General features: G+C 34.6%; 1 protein-coding gene across 4 annotated transcripts in view; it reads right to left on the bottom strand.

Moving 5' to 3' along the window:
* The window catches only part of MIOS (meiosis regulator for oocyte development), a 35393-nt gene that overhangs the window by 10845 nt on the left and 11109 nt on the right, over nucleotides 1–13439 (bottom strand). For all 4 annotated transcript variants that reach the window (XM_034668111.1, XM_034668117.1, XM_034668133.1 and 1 more), the window contains 4 exons: nucleotides 8454–8708; nucleotides 6334–6503; nucleotides 3721–3786; nucleotides 2738–2896 (listed from right to left, as the gene is read on the bottom strand). In XM_034668111.1, the coding sequence (XP_034524002.1) occupies nucleotides 2738–2896; nucleotides 3721–3786; nucleotides 6334–6503; nucleotides 8454–8708 (650 nt within the window). The remainder of the gene's footprint in view (nucleotides 1–2737; nucleotides 2897–3720; nucleotides 3787–6333; nucleotides 6504–8453; nucleotides 8709–13439) is intronic.

The following is a 13439-nucleotide window of genomic DNA, read 5'->3' as shown; positions in this document are numbered from 1 at the left end:
AAAAAAAAAAAAAAAATATATATATATATATATATATATATATATATATATATATACACATACATACATAAAATACCCCCAAACTTGGCAAAACTAATGAAAAACAGTGACTTGCAGATCCAAGAAACTCAGTGAAGAACAAGCAGGACAGAAAGAAGTACAACTAAGCATCAAGGGTAAACTGCTGAAAACAAAACACTACACAGGGAGACAATAATTATAATAGCTGACTTTTCTTCCTGAATAATATAAGGCCACTTGCACTCTGTAGCCACATACTTACAGTTTGATTTAATAAATGTAACCTAATTTCAGCAAGAAAAAAATGATGCACTTCGTTACAGAATGACACCTTTTCTTCCATGGGCAGTGGCCTGATAAGTTGCTAAGTTTATACTGTGGTTCGTGGGCCAGTATCTAAATTTGTTCATAAGAAGGTAGGGTTGGAGGGGGCATTTTACTACATTTACCCAGTACACAGCATGCTATCAAGTGTATGAAAAGACAGGGATAGGAAACAGGACACCATGAAAGGATAAGACTAGCTGGAGGGCTATAGAAAATCTCAGGGAAACGTTCTAAATTTTCACCATTATTTCTATCAAAAGTAAAGAAGGGAACCTTTGCCAGAAATCTGTTTTTAACTGCTGGACAGTAAGAACTGAGAACAAATTGATGAACTGGTTACCCCAAATCATAAAATGGGAAAATGAGAGTTAAGAGAGTTGTGGTATAACTTGCCTTCTGCACTTCAAGTGAGACTGTAGTTCAGATCAGGGAAAGGCAATCTCTTTTGTAGAAGGTATAGTTTTGTGAACTAGACAGATTAGAAAGACGTTTCTCTGCTCTGTTTGAGTCTTATGTAAGTTCAACACTGACACTTCCCAAAATGAAAGGAAAAACTGGATAACCAACGCAGGAGGCTGAGGGACAGCAAAATAAGGTAGAAGTCCTCTATAGATCAACTGATTACGTTAAAGTTAAATGCCTTCCAACCCAAAGCAACCTATACATTTAATGCAATCCCTATCAAAATACCACCAGCATTTTTCACAGAGCTAGAACAAATAATCCTAAAATTTGTATGGAACCACAAAACACCCCTAATAGGCAAAGCAACTCTGAAAAAGAAAAACAAAACTGGAGGCATTATGATTCTAGATTTCAAACTATATTACAAAGCTGTAGTCATCAATATGATACAGTACTGAGACAAAAACAGACACGCAGGTCAATGGAACAGAATAGAAAACCCAGAAATGGACCCACAACTGTATGGTCAACTAATCCTTGACAAAGCAGGAAAGAATATTCAATGGAAAAAAGACAGTCTCTTCAACAAATGGTGTTGGGAAAACTGGACAGCCACACGCAAAAGAATGAAACTGGACCACTTTCTTATACCATACACAAAAATAAATTTAAAATGGGTGAAAGACCTAAATGTGAGACAGGAATCCATCAAAATCCTAGAGGAGAACATGGGCAGAAACCTCTGACCTCGGCCACAGCAACTTCTTACTAGACATGTTGCCTGAGGCAAGGGAAACAAAAGCAAAAATGAACTATCAGGATTTCATCAAGATAAAAGGCTTCTGCACAGGAAAGGAAACAATCAACAAAACTAAAAGGCAGACTACGGAATGGGAGAAGATATGTGCAAAAGACATATCTGATAAAAAAAAATCCAAAATCTACAAAGAACTTATCAAACTCAACCCCCAAAAAACAAATAATCCAGTTAAGGAATGGTCAGAAAACATGAATAGACACTTAAAAAAAAAAATCCAGATGGCTAAAAGACACATGAAATGATGCTCAACATCAGTCAACATCAGGGAAATACAAATCAAAACCACAATGAGATATCATCTCATACCCTATCAGGATGGCTAAAATTAACAACACAAGAAACAAGAGGTGTTGGCAAGGATGTAGAAAAAGGAGAATCCTCTTGCACTGTTGGTAGGAATGCAAATTGGTACAGCCACTCTGGAGAACAGTACGGAGGTGCCTCCAAAAGTTAAAAATAGAACTACCCCATGATTTAGCAATTGCACTAAGCATTTACCCAAGAATACAAAAATACAGATTCAAAGGGACACATGCACCCGAGTATCTATAGCAGCAATGTCCACAATGGCCAAACTATGGAGAGAACCCAAATGTCCTTCGACTGATGAATAAAGAAGATGTGGTGTGTATATATATATGATGGAATATTACTCAGCCATCAAAAAGAATGAAATCTTGCCATTTGCAACAACATGGACGGGGCTAGAGTATATTATGCTAAGTGAAATAAGTCAAAGACAAATGCCATATGATCTCACTTATATGGGGAATTTAAGAAAGGAAACTGATGAACATATGGGAAGGGGGGAAAGAAAAAAGAAGAGGGGAAAACAAGCTTACATAAGAGACTCAAAGATAGAGAACAAAAGGAGGGTTGATGGAAGGAGGTGGGTGGGGGATGGGCTAGATGGGTGATGGGTATTAAGGAGATCACTTGTTGTGATGACCACTAGGTATTGTATGTAAGTGATGAATCACTAAATTCTACTCTAGAAACCTATATTGCACTGTATGTTAATTATCCAAAATTTAAATTTAAAAAACTGAATTAAATTAAATGCCTTCTAAAGATCCTGAGCAAGCAAAAGGCATACCCACTTAATGAAGGAAGGAGGTGTTCCATCACTGTTTTTCTTTTAAGTTGCTGCCACAACGCACTAACCTGCAACATGCAGTAACTTGCTGTTTGGACATCTCCAGTCCTATCGACATAACTCTCCATTAAGTCCACTCCATCTTTAGTAAGGCCTGTAAGCAGTATTCCTTCCAAATTTCCAGCCTCTTTCATTTCGTTGGTCAACTTTTCAATATATCTATTTAACTGGAAAATTCAAAGTGATTTTTCTGAAGCAATCTGTTTCACTATATACTTTGTACTTCAAAACCTGTACTTTAGGAATAGTTTTATTTTTATGGAAAACATTTTAAAACAAAGCCCTTGCAAAAATTTAGATGTGATCACTTAAGAAGTCTGTATCTACCATAAATTACAATGCGGCATCCATGATTATTTAAAAAAATTTTTAAAAAGGCATTTCTTATGTTTTAAAAATTATTCTATAAAAGAAGTATAGAGGGTTAACAATTTTAAATTTAAAGAGAACTGTTCCTCAGTATTCTGCAAAGTTCTTGCTATAATGGAATCACAGAATTTGAGTTGAAAGGGAACCTGAAGATTATCAAAAATAATCACCTCTTGGTAAGGTCTCTGACTTCATCCCACCCCAACCTCTAGCCAAGATTCCTCTATGTTCCCCCAGCACTTCCTCATTATACTAGCACTTAGCACCTGTATTACTGGTTGTTTATGGGCATTTCTTTCCCACTATAGACACAGAATATGCATTCAATACTTTTATTATATTAGGTAATGAAGGAATTCTTTTCTAGCATCCCAAAGGGGTTAGTTCAAGGTCTTTATCTGTAGACCAAAAGCAGAAATAAAGTAAATATTAAGTCAGGATTCTTAAACAATTTTGGTTATGATACATGTCTACAGTATCTTGATCTAACAAAATTATTACTTTACTTTTTTAGAAGAATTTATATATAAATGTTACATACACATATTTGTAAAGATTACTTCCTTAATGCAATAAAAGCAAATATTAATTACCTCAAATATAGAATTAAATTAGTTTTTACCTGACTATCACTAAGGAATTTACAAGCAAATGCCACTCTGTCACGTACAGCAACTTTGTTTTCATACTGAAAAGAAGAGCAAGAAGTTACTTGTAGGTGCTACGAGTTTTAAATTCTTGCAGACTATTTTACATACTTAATATGTAATTTTATTTTCAAACGTATTAGTAAGTTATTGTGTATATACTGGCAGAGCCACTGATTGCCTAAGATGCCTTTCTCAATGTATCGCTTTGGAAACTCAATGCTAAGGTTATTATTCTTGCAAAGTAAAAATTTACATTTTTAATACTGACCAATTCAGTTTAAAAACATTCCAGTTCAGTCATGAAATACGAGCAGTGATGTATGGTTCATCAGATTTAAGATGCCATGTAATCCTTCCATCATAGAAATTAATTTTGGGAAAACTGAGAAAATCTTTTCTGGGATGCTAAGTTAACCAACAAATCCAGGAAATCTGTGAATTATCAGTGAATATACCAGTGTGAATATACCGATACAGAATTTGTAAAGTCTATCAACACATGTCTCTATACAGAAAGTGGTAAGTTTTAAAATATACCCTTCTAAATAGACATACTTTTGTGGCCATAGCAAAATACAGTTATAAAGGTGGTTTGTGACAAAATTTTCAGGGGTACTGTGATATTTAAATCTTTGTATATCTGTCAATATTGTAAAACACTATTTTGAATTTCTATAAATGTAGAAAGGTAATTAATTTTGCGGTAAGTAAAAAACAGTGTAAAGATGGAAAAAAAGATCCTATTTCCATTGAAGTCATTCTATGAAATACAGTTTTCCTGCTTTAAACATAAGATCACTTCAGTTGGTACCTATCCTAGCATATTTTCTCAATTATAAAATATGGTTCTGCCCTTAAGAGGGAACATGTTTGGTACAAACGAGATTTAACTCTTTAGATTCAGGTGGAGGTGTTACAATTTTGATGGGGTAAGTGTTATAAATATTAGCTGTCCCATTTTACAACTCAGAAAACTAAAACCCAAAAAAGTTAACTGGCCAGCTGAAGTAACCAAGCTGGAGCAAGGACTCAGACCTTCATCTTCTGACTTCCCGATTCAGTACTTTTCATTAGATAACCAACTTAACAATTTTTAACAAAGGATATGTTAATTATAATTATTTACATAAAGTGTAAGTAGGTATACTCTCAAAGCAGTTTGGAAATATGAACATCCTATTCAATGTAAGATATACCTTACCTAATAACCCAAATTTAGGTATAAGAAAATGAGGGTATTTATAATGGGTCATTTAATTTAAAATACAGAAACTTAATATTTAAAGAATACTTCTCTATCAATTTAAAGTTTGAACAATCCACTTCTTTTTCTAGTCTTCACCATACTTTCTACTTCCTGAAAGTATTATTTTATTTCTTCAAAATGCAACACTTAAAGTCTTCTATTTAACAAAAAAGAGTAATAATAGTAAAAACAAACAAAAAACCCAACATACTCTTGGGTATTAATTTGAAGTGGCTAGAAAAGTTCAACAGTTCATTTACTAAAAGTAATGGACAAAATATATAAACTAAGGAATTGTCAAAATGGACACTAACAACACTTATTAATATTTTCATTAAGATAGCTCCATAAAATACATGTTTTTATAAATTCTTAGGGACTGACACTTAAATCAATTTTTCAAGCAATGCATCTTTTATATGAAGTGTTGTAACGGCAAACACAGAAATAAATTTCATGTTAGAAAGCTCTTCTCAGTGGTAGAAAGAAGTCCAACAGCATGAAGAAAGTTGTAGTACTAATGTGAAGCTTAAAACCCAGTAACTGTGGGGGCGCCTGGGTGGTTCAGTCGTTAGGCATCTGCCTTCGGCTTGGGGCGTGATCCCAGGGTTCCGGGATCGAGCCCATCTTCTTCTCCCACTCCCCCTGCTTCTGTTCCCTCTCTCGCTGGCTGTCTCTCTCTCTCTGTGAAATAAATAAAATTAAAAAAAACCAAACAAACCCAATAACTGAAACTTACAAGCCCAACTCATTTCATTCTTTCTTTCCCCAATCTGTGATAAAGAATCTATTTGGTGATGTGGTTATAGGTGGCTAAAGCATGAGAGAAAAAGCAATGAAAGACCAAATAATGAAAAAATGAAATAGTTCACTGTAAGTAGTGTGATCATATATTTTCCAAACTGGTACATGTCTGAGAATGCAAATACTAACTTGGACAAGATATATAGTGATTCTGATCATAACTGATCATGTGTTTGTTTACTTAACTAAAAACAAAAATACACACTTTAAAAAAATTACAGTTCAATATAAAACTTACGTTTTACAGTTGTAGAATTCTAGAGCTGCTCTTAAGCTAAAGGATAAATCCTATGCCCTCTATGTCTATAAATTATATTGTTAAAGCTATTTTTAAAAATCAAGTTTATTATCAGCTAACTGTAAAATGACATTCAACAAGACCTGCTCAAAAATATTTAAGATACCTTATTTTAAATAATACAAAATACATCAAAATATAACAATATTTTAAGCAATGGACATTTGAAAATTTTAACAAGGCTAGCTAAAAACTCCTAACTTAAAAAAGGGTCTTTTCAAACAGAAATTAGCTTACCAATACTCCATCATAAGATCCTGTCTCACTTGTCAGAAATGCAAACATGACACACAGATACGGGTTATTTAATTGTAGTCGTAGAGTGCTGCACATTTCTCTCCAAAGGGAGTTTTTCTCATCCGTATATCCCGATAAAGCCATTGCTACCACATTGAGATTCAGATCACCTGCACATTTAAAACAGCCAGCTAATCAAAGTGAGCAAAAGCTTAATACCTTCTCTTCCAGTTCTTAAACCATAAAGATCAGAGGGCCACATTTACCTACAGAAAAATAAGCCCACTAGAATTAAGGGTTTCCACATTAGAAAATTTGGCAAGGACCACAAGCAAAAATTTCCATTCTTATAAAGCTTTTGCCCATACTGCTAGACAAGCACATCTTAAATTTTCAAGTTCTTATTCCAGGCAGGTTCCTATACAGTGTTACTGTTTAGAGCCTTTTAATTTTTTTAGGACAAAATTAACTATCAGCATTACCACAGCATTTATTTAGACACATACGCAACAAAGTATTTGTTATCAACAGTCTTTTAAACATTATTCTTTTAAGCATTATTTTAACATTATTAAACATTATTTTAAACATTATTCTTAGCAGTTTATATAGTCACTGATAAGCTGCTAACCTGACAGTCAGCCCTATGGACTGGCTAGCCTTCTAATATAAGCTCACCTTCAAGAAAAAACTAAACTCACTTTTAAGTATTTTGTACATTTATTATAGCAATTTTCTTATTCTGTTCCTGGACCCTAATCATTTTCTTTCTTTTCCAAATAAAATAGCATTTCCCACTTTATGTTATTAAATAGCCTTCTTCTTCATTTCTATAAACACTTTCCCCAAGTTGCTTTGTGCTTGCTTCCTCTACCCAGTCTATTAAGTTGGATTTAAAGTCTTTAAGATTAACAACAACCACCACCACCATAACAAAGGAGTATCTTCCTAAATCCTGCTCAAAACAATTTATTTCCAAGTGGAAGGAACATTTGACTCAGGGAAATCTTTTAGTCCTTAAAATGAAATCACTAGAAAGATACTTTCCCCCTACTGACAGAATGAGTGTTCAAATCTACCACCAGATTTTCCAGGTATACATGACAGGGAAGTATCATGCTCCCAGGTCGTAGCAAAATTATAATTAGAAACGGCTTTAAATATCAAATTCTTTCTTTCATCGCCATATTATCTTCTACTGTACTCTCAAATGGGGAAGACTTACGTTAGAACAAAAGTGAAGGAAAAGAGGCCAATTTGGGCAAAACACTCGCTTTTTCAACTTTTTTTACTGCAAGTAAATACATTAATTCCGTGTTTTTCTCTATGGTACAACAGAACTGTAATGGTTTCAAAATGGAACAGCAAGTAAGAATTAAGCATTCTGAGTAGCAGAAATAATTTGATAGGTGTATTAAAAATCAATAGCTATATACATCTTAGTTATTTTCAAGTGAAATATTCCTGATAGAAAAACACTGAATTTCTGGATTGAATTTATTTGCCTGAGTATTCCCTTGCAAAATGTCAGAGTAAAACTTTATCAAGTTTCATTGTTTCTTCCTTTTAAAAAAATACTAAATGGAAAGTAGGTTTAAATCACCAGACTCAAGTAGAAGCATTTTTGCAGCTCAAAGTAGGATTTTTACAATACTCTATACTAGTCTAACTAAAAGAGTCATTTAGTTTCCTAAAAGCCAACCAATAACCATCCAAAAGATGAAGTAAAAAACTCTCAAATGTTTGCCATAAGAATGCTTGCAAACAAAAGAATGCTTACAAACTGTAATAATCCTAATCTTCAAGAAAAAGCCTTTCTTAAAAATGTGAACTGTCTTTAAAGAAAAAGCATTAAAAATGGATGCATTTGAGCATTCACTGTAATTTTATTAAAACGATACTTAAGACACATTTTGTCTTTAGACACATTATGTTCTTTACAGACATAAACCAAGGCATAAACAAAAGAGATGGGCTAATATTTACTTGCATAGATACAGTTCTGTGTTGTCTTTCAAAAAAATTTACACAAATATATTGACTAAATATTTGAAAGTGATCAGCATCTTTTCTTTAAAGGATTCTACAAACTACAATCATCTTAGACTATAACCTAATACCTTTTTCTGAAGATGCCCCTTCATTCAGGATTTGGATTGCTCGTCGAATATCCAAGTTGAACAATGCCACAGCAGCGGCTCTCTCCCACTCCCCTTCTTGTACAAGGGAATTCAAAAATGGCCCTACATCTACATCCGTTCCTTTCTTAATCCACCCACAAAGCTGTAAAGCTAAGATTCTCTCTTCATTTAAATTCTGAATATCACTTTGCTTATCCAAACCGCTCCAATTATGTCTGCTGCTTTCCACCATTCCTGAAAAGAGAAGAATTTTTATATTAGTTGCTTTACTAATTTTTGAAATATATTTAGAAAATAAGTCCGTTTTACACAGAGATTATTTCAACATCATGTTTTGAATATCTGACTTTTTTTTTTTTGGGAAATCAGTGTTCTTTTTTTTTTTTTTAATGTTTTTTTATTACATTATGTTAGTCACCATACAGTACATCCCTGGTTTCTGATGCAAGGTTCGATGATTCATTAGTTGCATATAACACCCAGCGCACCATGCAATATGTGCCCTCCTACTACCCATCTGACTTCTTAACTACAAATTCATGACAGCATAAATGTACAATATGCCAAAAACAAAACATACTTTACATGTTGTTAAGTACAACAGTTCCTTGAAATATCAAAAAGAGCTACTGGAAGAACAACTAATGCTTGATGGGCTGACTCACTGCTTCAGAGAAGCCCCCCTGACCACCTAATCTAAGAGTGCCACCTGTTACTATCTAATGTGACACCGTTTCCTCTATTTCCTTTAGGTCTAATGAAAGCTCCCATATTTTATTAATTTTCAGACTCATCTCTTCTCCTACTAGAACGTATGCTCCAAAAGGGCAGGCATCTTGTTTCTGTTTGAAAGGCTATCCCCAGTGCTTAAGATCCAATACACTCCATCTTCCATTTTCTCTTTGTATGCATATATACATATATATGAAAAAATGAGATAAATATAAAAGTACTTCAAAAGTTTAAATACTAGGGGCGCCTGGGGGGCACAGCAGTTAAGCGTCTGCCTTCGGCTCAGGGCGTGATCCTGGCATTATGGGATCGAGCCCCACATCAGGCTCTTCTGCTATGAGCCTGCTGCTTCCTCTCACACTCCCCCTGCTTGTGTTCCCTCTCTTGCTGGCTGTCTCTGTCAAATAAATAAATAAAATCTTAAAAAAAAAAAAAGTTTAAATACTAAAGCTAAAATACAATGGCAACGATTTGAAGGTTTCTTTCTCTTCACTAAGTCAGAAGACTTTATATTCTCATATTCTTTTCATAAGGAATCTAAATAATTCATTCGGGGGGCGCCTGAGTGGCGCAGTCGTTAAGCGTCTGCCTTCAGCTCAGGGCGTGATCCCAGCGTTCTGGGATCAAGCCCCACATCAGGCTCCTCCGCTGGGACCCTGCTTCTTTCTCTCCCACTCCCCTGCCTGTGTTCCCTCTCTCGCTGGCTGTCTCTCTCTGTCAAATAAATAAATAAAATCTTTATAAATAAATAAATAAATAAATAATTCGTTCGGCATTAGATTGCAATCAAGGCAGATGATCTTAATGGTACTAAATTAAGGTAAAACAAAGATGAAACCTGACTCTTAACTGCAACTCAAATTATTAAATGTTTTACAAAGTTTTACCAACAAAATTGTCATTATAGAATTATGTGTTGTTATTTTAATGAAAAGGATTTTCAGAATAAACTAAATTATGAATTAGGCAGCAAGAATATCCAAAATTACAAACATCTTTTATTAGGAGTAACTTACAGTAATTCTGTGTTTATCTACTTACAAGTAATACAGTAAGTATGCCTTTGTAAATAACTAGATCAATAATAAATAGGTTTTAAGAAATAATTCAACTTATTTGTGGTAGGCAGAATTGTAAAATGGGCTCCATGATTCTTGCCCCCTAGTAACCACACCCTTGCATAATCCCCTTCCCTTGAGGACAGGTGAAATCTGTGACTTGCTTCTAAATAACACAAGATAGTACAAGCGAAAGGATTTGCAGATGTAATTCAGGTTGTTATTCCATTGACTCTGACTTAATCAAAGGGAAATTACATTGTGTAGGTCTGACGTAACCACGTGACACCTTCAAACGAGTCTGGAGGAAATAAGAGAGATTCTACAGCTGGACTGGAAGTAAAAGCTGCTTTGTTGTGAGAAGGCTATGTGGCAAGGAACCGTGGGCAGCCTCTAAGAGCTGAGGGCAGCCCCTGGTGACAGCCAGCAAGGACACTTCTGTCCTACAACTCAAAGAACCAATTCTATCAACAACCATATGAGCTGGGAAGAGTACACCAACTTCCGGAAACCTGGCCAACATCTTCATTTTAGCCTTGTGAGACCCTGAGCAGAGTACCCAGTGAAGGTATATGCCAAGACTCCAGACCATGGAAATAATAACAAATGAATATAAGTTAATATACTGTCCAAAGCTGACTTTAACTATACTCATCTGATCAAGGCATTAAAGAAATGAACACAAGCAATATTGAGAAAACATTAAAAACTGAATTGGGGGCACCTGGGTAGCTCAGTCATTAAGCATCTGACTCTTGATTTCAGCTCAGGTCATGATCTCAGTCAGGGTCGTGAGACTGAGCCTGGCATCGGGCTCCAGGCTCAGCATGGAGTCTTCTTGAGCTTCTCTCTCTCCCTCTGCCCCCCTCAAGTGCATGCTCTCTCTCTCTCCCTCTCTAAATAAATAAAATCTTTCGGGGCGCCTGGGTGGCACAGCGGTTAAGCGTCTGCTTTCGGCTCAGGGCGTAATCCCGGCGTTATGGGATCGAGCCCCACATCAGGCTCCTCCGCTATGAGCCTGCTTCTTCCTCTCCCACTCCCCCTGCTTGTGTTCCCTCTCTCACTGGCTGTCTCTATCTCTGTCAAATAAATAAATAAAATCTTTAAAAATAAAAAAATAAATAAAATCTTTCAAAAACCCAACTGAATCAGTTGTCATTTATAAATAATGCAATTATATAAATAATGCAAAAGATTTCTTAAAGTCCATTTAGTCTAAATACATGGGTAGAGTAAAATTAGTACATAGCCAAAGTCTAAACTCGTCAAACCTAATTCACACATTTAAATACTTGTTTCATTATATGATGTTAGGCTGTGGCAAAAGCTTACAATATTATTCGTGTTAGGGCATATTTTAAGCTATATATCACTGCTTTATGAAGAAGTTTCAAGATGAGTTACTTATAAAATTCTTGAAATTTAATAAAACAGTTAAATAATTACACTTGAAAGTACTTATTTTTAACATTACTGATGGAAACTGTTGCTATTTAGGTCAAGGGGTCAGGAAGAGACTTCTGAAAAGTTTTCTTTCCTTAAGAGAATGGCCTGCCGACTGAAAAGAGTAAGCATGCTGTTCTGTTTGCAACCATGAGGAAAGTTAGTCAAGACAAAATCGCTTTTAGCTTATTAAAGTGAAATTTTAAGAACTATTAGAAAATTTTGAATAAAGTTAAAACATGCATATCAAAAATTAAATATGTTACTTTTCTGAATAACAAACTTAAATTTAGATAGAATGGTGGTGTTACATTTCAAGTAGAACAAGCTGTAGATGTACCATAAGGTATTTATTTTCATACTTGCCCTATAAATTTTAGATTCAATTCTGAGAATATTATAAGGTGAAAATAACAATTTTAAAGAGCTGAACAAAAAGCAGCAGTTTTCAAACAATTCCTCATAGTTTAATAAGATTCCGTTTGAGTTTTTATTTTACAGAAAGTGTGTCATGGAATAAAGATCAATACATACAACTCCAAAGAGTTCATTATTAAGAGGTGGAAAAATATCCTCTAAGTCAAATGCTGGATACTGTGTCATGTATTTTGGTTGTCTAGAGGCCTTCTTATGGCTTGATAACTGTGTGACAGGTTAATTAGGGTTATCAAATAAGCAATATGATATTGTGCATTTCTAAGTGTGTAGTCATTACTTTTAACATGTAGCAATTTTAAAAATTATGATTTTAACTATCTCTGAAAAAAAATTAAAATCTATTTACGCATGTTATGCAATACTAAAGTGACAAAAGTGTATCCCCAATTTGAGATTGCACTATAAAGAAACAGAATTGATATTTTATTGACAGGTGAGAGAGAAACAAGTTCACTTAGACATTAAAAAACATTTTTAAAAAAATTGGTTTCAAATACTACATACACCAAGTAATCAGACACTGTGCTATTTGTAGATATGTGTTGCATTTTTACATCTATATAACAAAGCAGTAAAATTATCCAGTGTTTATAAGAACATTTTGTTAAAAACATTAAGTCCTATCTATTCTGTCCGATAAAGTAATTCTGAATAGACAAGTTCTCTAATCAGAATTTACCCTTCAAATATAAAAATATTTTCATCATATTGGATGGAAGACTGACCAACATTTATATGCAATTTTCTGCCATCCTAAAAGGAAAGAACTACAGTTATTAACAACATTATGAACACTTCTTCACAAGACTGTACAAGACATTCCCTTAGAGCATGCATTCTCATCCTGGTTGACTTCAACACTTGGTCCACCCAATAAACTAGTCTCTCTGTTCCATTGCTTCCTTATCTCTAGTGGTTCACACCTCCAAGACTTTCATAGACATACTCTAAATCGGTCCTCCTTCAAAAGAACAACTTTCTTACCACAACCTGATATAGCCTTCCAGAAATCTCACTTCTAAATTTTTCAACCTCACCATCTCTTGGTCTCTCATATTTTTATTTATTAGTCTTCTGTCATTTCCCTCCCAAAGAAGAACAAATGAATCATTCTCTTGCCAGTATCCTAATTCTCTCAGCCCACTGTCCTTTATTTTATCTTCTGTAAAACAACATTGCCCCACAATCCTCCCATGTTTCTCAAGATAACTCTGGCTCCTCTTCTCCGTGTCTTCTCTCTACAATCTTCCTGCTCCTTTTCAATAAGCAAACCCACTACACTGAGAAAAGAGGA

The sequence above is a fragment of the Ailuropoda melanoleuca genome, chromosome 1 (genome assembly GCF_002007445.2).
Source record: "Ailuropoda melanoleuca isolate Jingjing chromosome 1, ASM200744v2, whole genome shotgun sequence".
Lineage (NCBI taxonomy): Eukaryota > Metazoa > Chordata > Mammalia > Carnivora > Ursidae > Ailuropoda > Ailuropoda melanoleuca.
Note: the sequence above shows the minus strand (reverse complement) of the source record. Positions and strands in the feature narration are given on the sequence as shown.